This window comes from Pteropus medius, unplaced genomic scaffold (genome assembly GCF_902729225.1).
Source record: "Pteropus medius unplaced genomic scaffold, Ma_sr-lr_union100, whole genome shotgun sequence".
NCBI classification, from domain to species: Eukaryota; Metazoa; Chordata; class Mammalia; order Chiroptera; family Pteropodidae; genus Pteropus; species Pteropus medius.
In genome coordinates, this window is record NW_024344378.1 from 3,612,881 (window position 1) to 3,630,688 (window position 17,808).

At 46.7% G+C, this 17,808-nt stretch overlaps 1 protein-coding gene across 6 annotated transcripts in view; it reads right to left on the reverse strand.

Moving 5' to 3' along the window:
* Positions 1-416: 416 nt before the first annotated feature.
* The window catches only part of SFMBT2 (Scm like with four mbt domains 2), a 185,251-nt gene continuing 167,859 nt past the window's right edge, over positions 417-17,808 (reverse strand). For all 6 annotated transcript variants that reach the window (XM_039871030.1, XM_039871029.1, XM_039871031.1 and 3 more), the window contains 6 exons: positions 15,553-15,662; positions 10,401-10,576; positions 9,078-9,244; positions 8,459-8,719; positions 7,534-7,662; positions 417-803 (listed from right to left, as the gene is read on the reverse strand). In XM_039871030.1, coding sequence (XP_039726964.1) covers positions 663-803; positions 7,534-7,662; positions 8,459-8,719; positions 9,078-9,244; positions 10,401-10,576; positions 15,553-15,662 — 984 coding nt within the window. In that variant the 3' untranslated portion in view covers positions 417-662. The remainder of the gene's footprint in view (positions 804-7,533; positions 7,663-8,458; positions 8,720-9,077; positions 9,245-10,400; positions 10,577-15,552; positions 15,663-17,808) is intronic.

Below are 17,808 nucleotides of genomic sequence, written 5' to 3' on the forward strand. Positions count from 1 at the left end.
TCGCTCAGGAAAACTGTCTCCCCGCAATGCCACGCCGCCTTCCTTCACGCCCCCTGCTGCTTAAAAGGCACCTCTGACAGGTGATGCAGGTTTAGCCCATCTTTTTATAACTGCATCCTGAAACATCGGCTACATGTTTGAGAAATGAGTTATCACCAAGATCGGCTCAAACTGTGGTGACAGCCACACGTGTCTCGATAGGAAAGAAGCATCTATAAATGCGTCTGAGGGTGAGTAGAGCAAAAACGATAGGCACCCTCTTTGGTCACACTGAAAAAGACAGACACGAACTGCACCTTAGTTTTCAAGAACATGTGGGCTGTGGTGAAGGACCTTGTTCAAAGGCAGCTGCCTGGTTTGGGGTGGGAGAAAGGCGAGCTATGGATGTACGAAAAAGCTCTTCCATGACCCACAGGTCTGACACAGAACTTTAATTTACACTCTCCAGAGGCCACTGCTGTGGTCCTGGCATGAGCTTTAAAACATGAAACTATGAAACAGGCTGGTGGATGAAAGTGAAGGAGGTCCTTCACGCTTCTTGCTTTTCAGTAACAGTATATGAACCATCTCTCATAACCCAGAAAAATAAAAGTTCCAGTCCCGAAAACCTTCCCAAGACGCGGCATCACCAACACAATGGGCCACATCCCCTGAAGGTAGAATCAGTTGGCATACTGGGCGTAGAAAGCCACTTTAACTCTCTCGATCTGATGGCACAGCTTGATGGCGGGTCCCAGCTTCAGCTCCATGCACTCCTGCACGGTGGGAAGTGTCAGCAGTAGGAGCGCCTGCCCGTCGATGTCCTGCCGGAAAACAGAGCCAGGTTAGAGCCGAGACAGTGTGCACCAAGGCAAGGCATTTGTCACAGCCTTTGTCCTGGGGCTAAGGGCGTGGGGCGTGGGGCGTGCGGGGGCTGCTCTCGTCGCCTCTGATTCTGGAGCATGCCGGCAGAAAGCGGCTTGGCTTGATGTATGCCTCACCTGGGTTGATAAATCCTCTTTGCTCAAAACATTGTGGCTACTCTGAAAACACATGCCCAGGCTGGTGGGGAGACAGAGCCGGAGAGGTGAGCTGCTGCAGGGATTCTTTGCCATGCTCAGCAACCCTCGCTGGGAGAGCACCCCCCGCCCCAGGACCCAGACCCCCCCAACAGATCCACTGTGACCTCATCCGAGCTAGAAAAGGGCTCTCCACTAGGAGGAGAGCCTCTCTTCCCTGCAGGTCTGACACCTCACATCAGAATGGGCGAGAAGATGCTGGAGAGACATACCGACTACACAGCAGTTTTCCACAGAAGAAAACACAGGTGTTCAGACACACACCCATGCACACGCGTACGTGCACACACATCTACATTCACACACTGACGTCGCCCAGAATGAGTGCTACCTGGGTCCAGGTCTATCTCCTGTTTTGCCTTTAGGTGTTCACGAGATGACTATTAAACTTCATGCACCGCAGGAAGAAGGGTACGAAGGCTCACCCCAAAGCTTTAAGATCACCCCGCTGGATATCTTTGCTCTTTACCCACTTGCTTCCTAGAATGGTCAGGTTTCTTGATGGAGATGTTGTGTGACTGGGTGACTGAGTAGAACTGCGACCCTTCTTCCTAGGCACCAGGGCACACCTCATGTTCCAGAGGGAATAGCTGAGGCTCAAGGTAATGACAAAGGTCGGTGGTGGAATGACAGTATAAACGGAACTTGGCACACCAGAATTCCTGCTACTTGGGGAAGTCGTGTGCCCAGCGCTGCGATAAGCCACGTAGACTTAATAGCCACACAACTGCATGGGGGCATGGACCTTAGGCAGCATGTATCAATGAAGTCTGTGTAGGTGCTTATTTTCTTATTAAACTAATGGTTTATTTAGCTGCCTTGAAAGTTATCTACAGCGAAGAATCAAACTGTGTATATGTTAGCTTTGGAAAGACCTGTGTTGAGAGTAAGTGTAACTTATGTGATCAGTTCAAAAAACATCTTGATGTGCAAATACTCCCTAATAAGCACGGCAGCAATATAAATTAAGCATTAACTGAAAAAGTAACAAAGCAAGTGCAACTTACTATTTCTAAATTACAGATGAGCACTAGCTAGGACGCATGCCACTAGAAGCCATGTCTCAACCAAGCCTCAAATATGGCCACTAAGTACACAGATTAGTCTTGAACATATACTGAAAGGAGAAGGTAAACTAATAACACTGTCAATGAGTTTTTGATGCTACATATATATCATTTTTTTTCTCTAGAGTTTTAGCATGTTATTCTACTTGCTTTATAGATACTACCTAAAAGGCTGGTTGTAGTAAGGGAAATTAGAAATACTGAGAAAAAGTACGTTGTTCAAGGTGGAGAAGCAAACAGAAGAACCCCTTGGTCTGGAACCTTTTAGCCAATTCCATGTTCAGAACCAAATCTACGTATGTCACAGCAAGTGGACAGAGAGGGCACAGACCCAGGGATACAAAGTCTTGTAGGTATCGAGAGCCTCAAAGAAATACACTGTAAGTAAGAAGAAAGCTGATGTTACAAGACTGCGTGCAGTAAGCTTCATCCTTAGGTTCAAAAGAATCAACAGAACAGGATAGAATAGACCTGAACTTATTTTAGGAGCTGAAAACCTTTTTAAAGATGGAAATAATGCCAGAAAAGCTAGCTGATCCAAGATCACAGAGCTAGAGAGCAGTGGAACTGGGAATGTGGTTTTCTGATATTAAACACTGGAGAGAAAATTATAGCTCAGCTTTCAACACCTACAGTCAGTCATGATGGCCGTCCTTAGACATATAGAATCAATTACAACTGAAAAATCAGCCCTAAAATATATATGTGTAACTCTACAGACAATTTCAGTGAAGGGGGCAGCCATATGCATGCACCACATTCAAGTGGAGGATGTCACTTATGCAACAAACATTTCTTGAGCACCTACTAAGTGCCAGGCACTCTCATGGTCTCTGGGGATCCCACACTGAACAAAACAAAGATTCCCCACAAGAAGACTACAAATCTCAAGGGAGGCAGGCAAATCCATAGACCATTACAACATAGGAAAATTAATGTATGGACACAGAGCTACGGGCTCATACGAAATGGGCGACTGAACCGTTCTCTCATGGGCGTCAAGGAAGGCTGCAGATGCCTAAACTGACACCTGAGGGAATCAGGGAAATGCAGATTAAGCTCTCAGTATAATACAGTCTTACAGCCACAGAAACTAAGGTCTGAAAATACTAAGCACTGACGGAGATGTGTGTCATAAAGGGAACCGCCACGCTCACTAGGATGCCACCTCGATGTACTACTTTGGAAAATATTTTGACATCACTTAGTAAAAATATATAAGAGAAAATCAAACGAGAGCTTGACAAAACAAAATTCAGAATAGTATTTGCGTTAGTGGAGATCAAAGGGGCGAGCCTACAATTTACAAGGGGTCCCAGTTTAGGGCCACGGTGGGGGCGGGGGGAAGTCCACACCTCTCAGTCTGGACTTCAAGAGTGGGCAACCTGAGACAGACGGGATCAAGTCTGTGTCTCTGAATGTCCCCTTAAGAGCAGGTTAAACGCGTCTCGTGGCTCTCACGGTGCCCACGTAGAAGGCTTCGCACAACTGAGACTGACAGGCTGAGGAGACACACGAGCTGAATTGTATGCAGAAAACTCTGAGCTGCAGTACGACAAAGACCACGGGGTGGGGTGGGCTGAGGCTAAGCTACCTGATTCATCAGAGACCTTTCGCCTGCTTCTCATCCGGGAAGAACTGACAACCGGGCCCGATATCTGAGGTGGGAGCAGTGGCTAACCTGCAGCTTGTCTACACTCGGCCGCTGGCTGTCATCTCCGGGTTCGCACTTCATTCTCCATCTTCCCCGACGATGTAAAACGCAACTCAGTGTTCTCACTCTGAGAAGACTATGAGACCCAGAATAAAATCAGGCCCCCGGTCCCCAAACACCGGAGTGGCACACTGCCTGCTGCAAGTTGCTACGGTTTAGCAACCTGACCATCAGACTGGCGCCGGTGTGCAAGACAGTGGAGGTGGCTCCGTGATGTCAAATGCAGCTGCCCGACACCTCTGTCCCAGACTCATTCGTGCTGCAGACTGCATGGAGCCAGCATCCACTCCACGGTCTCACAGTAGAACGGGAGGGAGCAGTGGATAAATGGAAGAAAAATCGGGCAAAATAATAGCACAGGTGATACCACGAGTTGTCAAGCAATGAGGGAGGAATCCCGCCCTGCAGTCCTTTCGCATACGTGGCTTTTGTTCTGGTTTAAAATAATTTTTTTTTTCATTGATTATGTAATAACAGACCTCACAGTTAATTTAATTTTTATAAATATGCTGTCATATAATTCAGAATTGCTAGCAAATCACTTGTTATGGTCCAGATAGCATTAACATAAATGGAGTAGTAATTTTAGGAAAAATGTAATAAAATACACAACATGAAAGTTATGCTTAGCACATGAAAAAAATTAAATTCATTTTGACATAGGGTTCAGTACAGGGCTTGGTAGCTCCTAACGGAGAGAGTCAGGTCTATAGAAACAGAAAGAATGTGAACTAAACCTGCAAACTATCCTGAAATTTTTTTATTAAAGTAACACACTAATTTAGGTACTTTGCTTATTATGTGTTTCTGGCTCATAAAAGGCGAATGAATAGGCAGAACTTCATTTAAGAGTTTTGTGTTTGTTTAGTTATAGACGTGTGGAGTTTTCCTGAAAAACGTACACGCTTGCAGCATGAAATTATAGCGTACAGAATTGAAAGGCAGGCACTCTGCAAACTGAAAGGCAGGCACTCTGCGAACTGAAAGGCAGGCACTCTGCGAACTGGGGGTCTGAGATCTCCGTAAACACTCCTGGTGATTAGGAGTGTCTGAATTCACAAAACCAGGGAGCAAATGCACGTAGCTATTACCATCCCACGCCCTGTGATCTCTCACACGCTGGTGAATAAAGACCCAGGGCTCCTTCTAGTTCATCTAAAAACTCACACAGCACCTGGAGTGACTTGCTGGAGGTCTCACCAAATCATGGCCGTGGCATTTGGGATCAGAGATGATAGTACAAATTAGTAATTAAAGGTCTGATTGAAGAGAAAAAACCTCTAGTGCCCGCATACTTCAGAGCCCACAGCAGGGCAATAGCCTTTTATTGTGACAGGTAAAATGGCCTAACGTGAAATTTAAAATTCAATAGGAATAAGACTATTATCAATTAAAGTCTACCTATTTTTCTCTCTACATGAGAAATTAGTAGGTAAGGAGGACCAGGCTTTTAAGGGAGGGCCCTACCCTGTGCTCAATTCTGGAAGTGGTTACAGGCCACGGACACTCCACTTCTAGAAGCCTGGGAAGGCCTGAAACTTCCTGAGACAGTGTTATAAACTGGGCTTAGAAGGACAATTAAAGCAGCTTTGTTTTCACTTTCTTTCTTATTACTAGAAACTTGTAAAAGGAGGCAACACATGAGCCTGTTAACCTTCCGCAAAAGGTCTTGGGTTCCCACAGATAACCTGGTGTCTGGGAGGGGGACACTCTGTCCTCTGCTCTGCGATTGCATCAATTGAAAAACACTGCTCAGTTAAAACTGGGCGTTTGAGGCTAAAACCAAAATAAAACGAAAACACAATTTCAGACTAACCTAGAATGTTACCTTCCATATATACCTGACTATTATTGCAAAGCCCATAAAAGACACTCCATCAGTATATGCTGAATGTACACGTGAATGAACAGATACAAGTTAAACTGTGTCATCAGCACTTGTCATGTAGTCGAATGCAATGTTTTTCTTTTTTCTTTTTCTTTTTATGTAGTGCCACTATTAATAGTGACACTACAAAAAAAAATGCTATAATAGGCAGTGCTTTAAGCCAGTTTTCCAAGTTCTGCTGTATTTTTGTTCTCAAGACAGAGAGGAGGCTTATCAGTATACCCTGAGTCACTTAAGTCCTGAAACCTTTCTTAAAATTCTTTCTCTTCTGTTTGTGTGTTTCAGGTAAAGAGACACACTCATTACCCAGGTTCCTTCCGTAAAATGAAAGTTTTCCCTGTTTGTCTGCTTTTACGTGTCGCCCAGAGAGGACGTGCAGCTAATGCCTGACGGTGAGGAGGTGACCCTGTCCTTCTCATCACGGGTCGTTCTCTCGGCGCGCGCCTCCTGGGGGTCTAGTACGGAGGGGTCTACGGTCTGCGGAGGAGACCGCTGAATGTTTACAGCTACCCTCCCCGAGAGGAGCTTGGAACCACGTTAATTTGCTTTTTACAATTCATTACTGCGTTATGGTGAACTTGGGGAGAAATCCGGGAAATTCACTGGGAGCATGGGAAATCAGAGGCCTTTCATTTTTCTTCCTGATTTATTGCTTGAATTACCCTCCCTCTAGACTATTGGTTTGTGTCATCTAGAAAAAGAATGGATAGACATATTTTAAATTTATCATGTGGGAAACTGTATTTTTAAAAAATATATTAGGTCTTGAGAGACATATTTACATTGTGAAACAATGCGAGAAATGTCAATAAACTGAACGCAGGTTTAAATGTGAACTTTTGTGCGAGGCCAGTGAGGGGTGTGCAAGGCGGCGTGCTCAGAGTAACAATTTGTTCACATGTTAATTTAAGAGAAACTAAATAAAAACCTTCCTTTCTCACTGCACAGCATACGTGGCATGACTTACGTTTTAGCTAATCTAAGTCTTGTCACCTGTTAAATTAAAAATTCCTTCCAAGTATAGATTATGTCAACTGTTTCTGTATTTATTCATCATTTAGCACAACACCTAATGTACCAGAGAGGCTTTAAAATATTTTACAAAAAAAGAAGGAAAGAAAGAAAACCAATGGCAGTGGTATCAAATAAAACACAGAGGGACAGAACGCGTGCTCTTCTGGGAGGATCGGTTGACATATTTTTCCCTATTTCTCCTGCTTTGCAACCCTAAAAGCCCTGGGCGTTTTAATACAACACGCATACGAAGACGCTGGAAAGTGGGGAGAAGGCAGACCGCCTGGGACCAGAGGACCCAGGATATGACGTGGTGGTGCGTGCTCTGGGTTTTGGTGACTCAGAAGTGCCAGTGGCACGGATGATGAGAGGCCCGTTAGAGGCCGACCTCTCTGTCAAAGGACCAGGAAAGGGGTGCTCGGGAGACAAAGCCTTTTAGACAATGACTAGTCCACCGCAGGACAAGCGGCCCACCCCACCCACACCAGCAGGGGCTGAGCCAGGGGCCCAGACTTCTGGCTTGGCCAGGTGGCACCAGGCCCTCACCACCTGGAGAAGGCCAAGTGGAGAGCTGGGACTTCCATCTCTGCTTAACAGCAAAGAGCCCACCAAGGAGATGTCAGTGGAGAGCATGTGTGGACCCCAGACTTTCACCCCACACCCACACAAGTAAGAGGGAAGCACCCTGCCCCTGCCTCTGCCCGAGCCTGCCACAGGCAGCCAGCTACGACAGAAGGTCTGAGACCCAGAGAGTATTATGAAAACAGCAAACACAGTGCAGAGACACCATACCTGTTCCTGAAATATTTTGGCCAAGGGGGCGCAGTCCGTCAGTTTAATGAACCTCACCACGTCAGTCACCGTCCACTCCAGCGGGTTGCTCTCCAGAACCAGTCTCCCCTCCTCCTCCTGTTTTATTTCCTGCAGAGGAAAAGGAGCAGCAGGTCATTTCACCACCGCATGGTCGGCAGGGTCCTCTCCAAAGCCCTGTGGGCCGGAGCCAGGCTCCTGGGACCGTGAGGGCCTCCACCCACTGGTTTCTCGGGAGGCACCTGTTCAAGCCAGTCTCTAGGGACTTTCTCAGCAGCTTGTCTGGGTTTTATGACTTTTGTACGATGATGTGTACATTTAGAGGTTAAAATACAAGGCATGGTGATAGCAGCTGTTGAATCCCAAGTTCAGGAAATCTTGGGCCTGTGTATTAGTTACGCAGCTCTGACAGAAGGAGACAGGAACGGCGAGGGGTGCATGCAAACGTTTGCAGGAGAGCCCGCCATTCCCACGCTCATTCCTGTGATGGTGGTGGATGGTGCCAGTGACCTTGCAGCTATCACCTAGCACCTATGGGTTCAGGAGAAGCCTGACAGGTTGACCTGCCATTTTCCGGCATCGCCAAGGGCCCTATAAAGAGAGAGTCTGCTGTGTCCCAGATCCCGAGGACTTCTGTTTGCCTGACAAGAATCTCTTGTGGTTTTAAAACCTTCCAGCAAAAGAGGTGCCATTGCTTCCCTCAGAACTCCATTCTGACGTTCACTGACCCGCCAGTCAAGATGTGAAATCATCAAGCCTTTTGCCCTTGACTGAAGAATGAAGCTGGAGCAGCTGCTGGTGTGTTTAGTATTTTGAAGTCGCATCCCAAAATCTAGGCCGTGAACTATAATGCGTTTTCTTCAACACCCCGCCCAGACAAGCCAGCTCCAGGGCCTGCAAGCTTTACCTCTGCCGTGTCCTGGCCGGCTGCCGGGCCCTTGTCGCCCACGGCACAGGAGGTGGCCTGCACGCGACGGCCCCGTCGTGCCCTGTCCACAGGTGGGCGGCGCTCAGGCTCGGAGCTGCTCCTCAGGGTGACAGCCCTCCGGGGCCGGGCGGAGGGGACCTCGGCCGAAGAGGTGTCCGTCTGGTCATCCCGGAGCTCGGAGCCGGTCTCCTCGCTCCCTGTGTCATCGTCCACGGCATCCGCTTCCTCCTCCTCACTCTCCTGCGAAGGAGGGAAACGCGCCGACAGGTCAGGAGAGGCGGGGCCCTCGCGAACGCAGCGGGCCAGCCTCGACCCTAGACCCCTTCTGCCCAGGTGGCCCTGTGTAAACCCCCTGGTCTGGCACCACAGGACCCATCTGATGGTTCCATCTAGGGTGCCAGTGGCAGCTCTTCCCCAGCCAGGGCAGCTGACACTGTTACATCTGTTTTCAACAAATAAGGGGAAGGGTCCCAGGCACCCCGCAGTTTTAACCGTTCAGCATCGAACTTTCATGTGGCCCTCGCTGTGACGCTGGCCTATTGGCCAGCCAGGACCCTGAGTCCCAGTGGCGGCTGGAAGGTGCTCTGGGTAGACGTACCTCCCCCGAGCCTGCGGCAAAGTCTGCGGCAGAAGCCCTCCGTTTCTTCTGCACAAAAATGGATTTTCGCCGTTTCCGACGCCTGGCTGGTTTCGGGCATCCGCTCTCAACGTTGCTTTCCCCGATTGGGGGCTTAATGATCTTCTTTCTCTTCCCGTAGTAATAGGCTACAAGGAGAGGGAGAATTCAAAGCTTTTTTTAAAGGTGACACACATGTTCACATAGGGACAGAGAACAGACAAGTGGACGAAGGGGCAGATTCTTACGATTCCTCCATGAGTGTGCACAGCGTGGAATGGGGGATGTGTATACGTGTGTGTACAAAATAGAAGGACACGCATATTCTGATGACTGTTTCTAGTACGTTTGGATTCTTGGCTCTGACACACAAGTGGACAAATCCCAACTGGGGGTCTTCAGAGCACTCTCTGCACTTGCGGGGGAGGTGGTCCCAGCAATACCCCAGCAGCTTGCCGGAACGTAGGCTGGCAGAGCAAACCTCCAGGACACAGTGACAGAGATGTGGTCTCCCATCGGATGAGAAATAACCGAGGGGACATGCAGAAACAGCAGAAGCCTGGACCGGAGAGATTCTGAGCTCGTACAACCCGTGGCACAGGTGTCTGGGAGCGGCTGAGGCATGGAAATGAGGCCAGGCTGGAGGTGGGGTGGGGCCTAGAGAAGGCCAACAAGGAAAGGCAGAGGTCACCGATGTGACAGGGAGATGGAAGAGGCGAGTGATGAAGGAGGGAACAGCCTGCCAGGAAGAGGTCAGAGCAAAGGCGCTATGGGCCGTGTGGCAACTCTGAGTCTGTGTCACGGTGGTGAAGCAGAGACGGGAGCAAAGAAAGGGGAGTGACGTGCTCCACTGGAGCGTGTCCCGAGGACAGTGGCGCACAGGGGAGAAGCAGAGGACGGGAAGGCTGACCCGTGCGGAGAAGGGCAGTGACAGACTCATTACAGTTTCTCAGTGTGAGAACCTAGAAAGGAATTCTGGTTTAGTGGCCATTGCCAAAACTTCGTTTCATTGTGCTCTTCTTCCAGCCATATTGTTTTCCAAATCAACCAATCCAGCGACATTCACGATAGCACACAGTCTCATTGCTTCTTCGCCAATGCCTACCAATGATCATCTGCCCCGATTTTAATCACCCCCATCTCTTCCTTATATCAGGCTAGACACCCACAAGAACCTACCACAGAAAATCTTAAAAAAATTCTTCCGTAGCAATTCCTATGAGAAAGTATTCATAAGGTTACTTACGAAAACACCAACTACATGACCCCGCAGTTCAGGCCCACGGACCAAGGTTCTGTACTCACTGTATTTGGTTTTGGTATGAACGGAGCAGTTTTCTGGGCAGTTTTCAGAAACCAGCACAGGACTGAACAAGTTTGGACAGCACTCCAGCTTGGCACAAACCCGTCGGCAAAAGTCTGCTACCTGGTCAGACGTGCGTACAATCTTGGCCACGGCCCTGTACGTTTTGCCTCTGTACCTAGAAGGAAAGAGGAAAAGCGAGGGGCCTCAGCAGTTCTCAGGGCGTCCAGGCGAAGCCGCGAAGCCACAGTCCTCGTCACCTCGTTACTCTTTATTTTGCCACAGGCGATAATAAAAATCTGTTCTGTAGCTTTCCCCAACAAAAAGGGCTTAAAACCCGTATTCCAATGACATAATCTTGTAAGGCAGGACATGTGAGGACAGCTCAAAAGCGTGAGATGGAGCATTTCACTTTATCCCCTCATTCTGAATCCGGAGTGAAGAGCACTTAGCCGTACCATTTACTAAATGGCCCAGTGAGGCTACTGTAAACAGGAAGATAAGGTTTTAAAGCACGTATTACAAGTTTTGTGAGGAAAATAGTCAGAGACAAGCAAGCTAGCACACAGCAGAAAACCCCTGGCATCATAAATCATCTCAGAAAGAAGGGAGGAAGGAAAGAGGTAAGAGACCACTGGGTTGGAGCGCATGAGGAGATGCTGAGATGATATGCACACTTTGAAACAGAAAGTCAGGGGACCAGCGAGGACACAGGAGGGAGACTGTCCCTGGCTGTCGGTGCGGGGACCCACTCAGAACCCCAGAGGTGACATGAAGATTATTTTAAGATGAAGACATTTGACATTCAACAGATGCAGAAAGTTCTCTCGGAGCTTCCATTATCTGACTAAAAGCCGAAACTTCTGAGAAATAAGGACTACCATAAATTCCCTCTTTGAGGCAGCTTCTAATCCCAGGAGAGAGAGAGACCAAGAGTAAACTGACCATAAATCCCCTCAGAGGAGTTTCATGGCCAAGGCAGAGAGAACGCCGGCCTCAGCAGAAACAAACATCGAAGCTTTATCTCCCATTTGTTCTCCTAAAAATCCATTTGTCTTTCCTAAATAAACCCACGTGTTCTTCCCCTGGAGGCCTTTTCCCCACACATCCTCTCCCCTGCCACGTTAGACGTAACTTAGGTGGATGCTCCAAAGCCCCACGGCCCCTCTGAGGTGCTCACCACGGAGCACCCCGTGTGTACACATGCTAACTGTCCTTCCTCTTGCTGACCTGTCTTCTGTCAGCTCAACGCGCAGGCCCCAAGCACTGAATGTAAGGGAGTGGAGAAAAGGGTTTTCCTCCTTGACATCAGTGAGGGAGTGTGAGTGACCTTCCGATACCTTCCGACCAAACAAAGAAGGGGTTTATCTCCGCGTGCGAGTGCACACGGCAGGGCGGAAAAGATGGGCGAAGATGCAGACACGAGACCGCTGATCTCTTCTTTTTCCATAGTTAAAAGTGGAGAAAAATCAAAATAAATTTTGAGACAAAAAGAAATACAGAGGAAAAAAAGTGGCACGTCGTCACGGTCCATCCGTAACCATCCGCATGGTCCGAGTGAGGTGCCGTCAGTTTGGCCTAAGCGCTCTCATTCATTTTCAGAACGGCCCACATCGGGCATTCTGGCGGGTCGTGAGGGCTGTGAGAAGGGAGAGCAAGAAGGCTCCAGTCCGTCAAGCTGAATCACATCCCTGCGTATGAAAGGAAGACTCGAAAGGGAAGAAAGGTGGCAACGCTGATCGCTGCAGAAAGAAGGCAGCCTTGCATGCCGCGAGAAAACACGCCCCTCCCAGCAGCGACCAGGCCCGGCCCGGCCTTCCTCCGAAGCTGCACTGGTCGTCTCGTCAGGACCAGGGTCCACAGCGTGGCTCTCTGGTTTTCAGCCTTATGAGCCTCAACTCCTGTAAAATGTCTCCCTTCTTTCTTGAATCCTGCATTTCAAGTAAGGGAAAATCTGTGCAATGAATGGGGTGTGTGTTTATTTTAGAAAAGATCACGTCTAATTCAGAACATCCTAAACTGGTCTGTGTTGGAACCAGAAACATCATACACATAATCTGACAAACTGAAGTACACACACAGAAATTCAGTCTCCTTTTTACAAACTGGTTCATCCGTCTGCTTAAAAACCAGCAAATGACGAAACAAAATCTTTTTCAGTGACAGTCTCTCGGTTTGAGAATCCCTTTTCACATAAATCTCCGCATAGCCAAATATCACATCTTAATGTTCATAAAATATGGTCATGAATAAAAAGCCCCCCAAAAGGGAAATAAAAAGACATACAGAATTAGCCATTGCTTATGAAAGTGAGAAACCAAAATATCTTTTCCACAGAGCAGAACATGACTCACCTAAAAGTAAATATTTGACTTTACCTCCTTGCTTCTTCCTGATAATGATGTCTAATTCACTTGAAATTACATCACGATATTTCCTCTTTATTCTGAATAACTGTAAGAAATGACTGGGAAAATCTATTAAGCCTCTACCTGGCTTTTATAAAGATGATCATGAAAGCCATTTAAAGCAAAGTCTTTTTTCTTCTCCCCCAAGAAGATTCTGTAACATGTTGGAAAATGTATTTAAATGTCCCTAGATGCACAGAGTTGGCATTTTTTTTTTATTAGGCATTTTTTTTATTACCCCTAAGATATAGCCTAAATTCTTCCTCCTGAAATTCAAAATAATGTAGGTCAATTTAATACACTTAAATTCATCAGAAAGAAAGAATTTTCTCTTCCAGAACAGCAGAAATGAGCCACATTAGAATCCACTTTTCCCCTTCGCACCACGGCCACTATAATTTAGCCCTTCGACCCATATAGAAGACTCATGATGTGACAGACTCCTTACATGGCACTCGAATGTTACTGTAACTTGTGTTAGTATAAACGGTGCAGTTGTTCGATGAATAGGAAAGTCACCGAGGGACAAGTACAGGTGACAGTGTTAGTTTTTCTCTCATTTACAGGGCAAACCTTTTCAATGGCACCTCCATTTTCTCTAGTAAATGGGTCTTTACTCTTTGGAAGGAGAAAAAGCCATCAGAACCCCAGATGCTCAGAGATAGCATTGGAGGATCTTACGCCCTTTCTTCCTGAAAACACTCCTTGTAATATTACTTCGTAATATTGTCATTCTGCAACCACACCAAGACGACTGAATGCCCTCACTGCAGGTATCTCCGCGCTGAGTTAATTTACTCATGACAGAAACCTTGCCAATCTTTCAGCTAAATGGGCAGAAGTCAACTCTCTCTCTTCCCATTTGCGCCAAATATCAAAGTTGTCACGCTCTAAAGAGTTGTCATTTTACAGCAGAAGGAAAGAGGTGACTCCAAATGCAGTGTTAGAGCAGGCATACTCCCGCCGACTGTGAGTCTGTCATCATTAGCGGCTGCTCTGCGATGCCACTGTGATTCCTACACACTTGAAACCCAGTTCAGACAGACGTTTTCTCCTAAGATGCTGTGTAAAATTTCACCGAGGAGCTCACGGTCATATTTGATTTAACAGGTTATCCGCTGCCTTCACACCACAGCAGGGCTGGATGGTCTCAGCGAGTGCGCTTTGACTGGATCAGGCTGGATGTGATAAGGCTCTGATCGACTTGCTACCATGAAAATGAGTGCAAACATTGCAGAATGAACGCTCCCTGTCATGCCAGTATCTGGAGCCAGTTTCTGCCTTACTTAGGAGCAGGGGAGATTTTCATGGAATTTAAGGGTTTTTTTACTTTTACTATTTCCATATCCATTAGGTGTATTTTGGATGTATTGATTACAGAAAAAAAAATTTAAACAATAAGAGTTTTTCTGTATAAAGCCTTGCCCAGGTTTTCTGCCACCACCACTGTGATGAACCGACCCCATAATAAAGTGTCTTACTATTGCTGATCTCCCTCTTATGTAAAGTAGAAAAATATGGAATATTAGAAAATCTTTTTTTTCTAAGCTACAGGTGTGAAATTCATTTAAATAATTCTTGGGAAAGAAGGTAAGGATGAGATATGGTGCCACCTTACGCTGACATGCCACTTCATGCAAATAAATATTTTCCTTACTAATTTATATTCCCTTCCTTTAACTTTTGTGATTTGGAAGAGTGCCAATAAATGACTTTTACTGAATCCAAAATTACAGAGATGTTCGGAAAAGACGCTGGGGAATGCCGAGTGGGTAGGTGACAATGAGTGTTGAAAAACGGTGCCAGATCTCAACATCCCTAGTCAGTACCAGCATAACTACAGAGGAAAGTATTACTGCTCATACGGATTACTTAAAATTCCCCAATTTTCACTAGGAACAAGATAGGTACTTCTTTAAAGGTGGGCTGAGATATACTCCAGCCATTGAAAAGTGGTTCACTCTTTTAAACAGCATCACCTCCCAAATGTCGTACCTACGTGACGTGCTGGACACTTAAACGAGAGGTTGACCAGTAAGAGCTATTCTATTTGGATAGCATGAGCGAATATTAAAAGCCCTCTCAAAATACCAGAGCAATTGGTTATCCTGAAAAGTGGCTCTTTTTCCATTTGCCTCTTGAACAACCGAGTTCAAGCTCAGTGACTGGGTTGGTTCTCTCAGTTTCAGAGTGCAAGAAACTTAAAGCAAATAAAAAAAAAAGCACCTTTCCAATTAGCCTATTTCCAAATAAAAGAAGAAATAACCAACTGCATGTCAACCCACAGCCCATTCACCAAAACCCAACAGAGGTAGTAGGTTCTTTTTATGTTTTAAAATGGTCAGCTCTCAGAGTAAACATGTGGCTCTGGGATAAAATCAGCATCAAATATTAAGAGCTGTTAATGAATAATGTATAATAACGATAAGGGATATCTTCTCTTTTCTAAATTTTCCCCTTTTCATCAAATCATCTATTGGACCTGAAACAGTATGTTTTTATTCTGAATATTTAACACAATAAATATTAGTTAAGCAACTCTGTACCTCACTTTGGGAACCCTAAGGCTTAAAGCAGCTGTGTAGCAAACGCCACCAAATCTGCAGGCAGCACACAGAACTGCAGCACACAGCCCTTCCTTTTGCCTCCATTTTGTCTGGGCTATGTCAAAAACAGGAATGACAAGTTTCAAAGGAGCAGGCCAAGAATAACAAGAACCCTTGTTTTCCAGAACGGGAACACTTACTTTGCCTTCAGTGTCTCTTCCTGAAAATTCCAGTGTGGATCTTCCACCAGTTGCAGTTCTCTCAAGACCCTTCCAGGCTTGTAAGCTGCATTGATTATCATGCTAAGAACCTGTTGGGGCAAAAAGGAACTGCAATGAACTTCAGTTGCATCCACTCCTGCTAACACAGGATGCTTTGAAAACCACCCTGCTGACGCAAGACGCATTTACTGTACAGCTCCATTAGGCGATGGGCTGTGAGTTGGACGGAACACTCTGCAGGCTCACCAACACGGAGATACAAAGGCTGGGGAAATCCAACCCCTCTGCCCAGGAGAGTGTGAACTGCTGGCGAGAGGGGGTGGCAGATGCTAATGTTTCTGGCTGTAGAAAAACCAAACCATTTCTTCCCAAGTGTGTGTGTTATGTGCCGCTGAGTCGGCTCCGACTCCTGGGGACGCCATGCCTGAGCAACGTCCACAGTGTCCTGTCCTCCCCACCCGGCTCGGCTCCTGCCGACCCTTGCCTACGGCCTCCAAAGAGCCCCTGATTATTCCCCAGGATCACTCCTCAGTAGGGTTGCCTACTGAGCATTTCGTTTTATTCTTAAAAACACATTTCAAAAGGCATCGAAAAGACGGAGACAACGGGTTGGTGCCAGCACTCGTGGATGGACTTCAGATACCTGGAAGGAGGTGACAAATGACGTGACGCTCACCTGATGCGGACCCAGTCTGTGGACACTTCACCCTAGGGCAATTGTCCCAGGGACAGCGGTGTTTCAAAACAAAGTCGGAAGCACCTAACATCATCCGATTTCTTCTTTCTTCGAACCACCGCTTCTCTCCCCAGTCCAAGAAAATAAGTATGTTGTCACTGCCTACTGTGACACTCCCAGAGGGCCGAGACACTCCCCTCCTAGAGCCCCAGATGCATGCTCTCGTGTCCTGTTAACCTCCATGTACTGCTCAAATAAAGAGAACAGGAACTTACAACCCTTGGGGCCGTCACATTTCCATGAGCGAACCGCCACGATGATGAACCTCTAAGTTCCGCCATGCTCGCGAGTTGCAGTTACAGGGAGAGAGAACTTAGACCGTGAAGGTGCAGCTCAGCGTACAAAGGCACTCCGAGACCCACGGGTTCGGAGCCACGAAAGGCCGGTCTGCTGAGGACCGGCCATGCGCCCAGCCCTGACAGCACCAAGACAGGAACAAGAGGCCATGCCTGCCGCTCCTGAGTCTCCCTCCATCCGGAGAGGCACAAGCCAGGCACCGCGCTCACATCTCATGTTTCAGATCAAAATGCCATTGGAAGAGTGATAAAAAAAAAAAAAAAACACCTTGTTGAGATGGGACACTTAGCACCCATTTTTGGAGGCAACCAGCACGATGTCAACGGGAAGGAAGGAGATGCAAGTATGTGGAAGCATTTTCATGTTTCACTTTCCATGTATCTGATGTGTTCCAGAATATCACTGGCGTGGCTTGTACCCTGATTTAATTCTGAAAAACAATAAAGCTTTCTCATACTGTAACTGAGGCTTTGACCTTAAAATACCTCGCACCATGCGGTCAGTATGGCAGCGGTCTTTTCTTTCTTGAATTAGCATTCTGCTATGTTCTCAGGGCCCTGTGTGACTCCCCATCAAAAGAATGTGGTTTAGCAGAGGCGCTAAAAAGCCAGGATAAGGCAGAACAAGCAGTTCTGGTGTGTTTATGTTTTCTGTATTAGAATAATCATCTGATTTTATTGTTTACTGTCAGTACCATTTACAGAGACCGAGTTTAAAAATAAACCCAATTAGAACTGGCTGAAATAACGTGCAAAGTGTTTATCAACAGACAATAAAATTTCGACTGATTTTTTTCATTGTGTTTTGCTGAGAAAACCCCAGAGCGACATGTCATTTGCTGCATATCAAAATGCATTTTTGTGATGGTGAAAAGAAAATGCCTTCCAGAGTTCAATTCAGTCTGGGAACAGGCAGCAATTAAATCGTAAAAAGCTGGCAATATAGAATAATTTTCCCAGGACTTTTTCCGATGGCACATCATTCATCTCCAGATTCAACAAGCTCTCTATAATACCTCGGAACAGTGAACTGAGTGATTATCGTGTACATGGCATTTGTGTATCATATTTACCTCCACAACATAACTAAGTTGGCAGCTGTTATTACTACCCAAAGTTAGACAGAATTACTAGACCTTGCAAAACTTCGGAACTCAGTTCATGATGCTCTAGATCACAAAGGGGAGTGTGGACTCTGCCCCA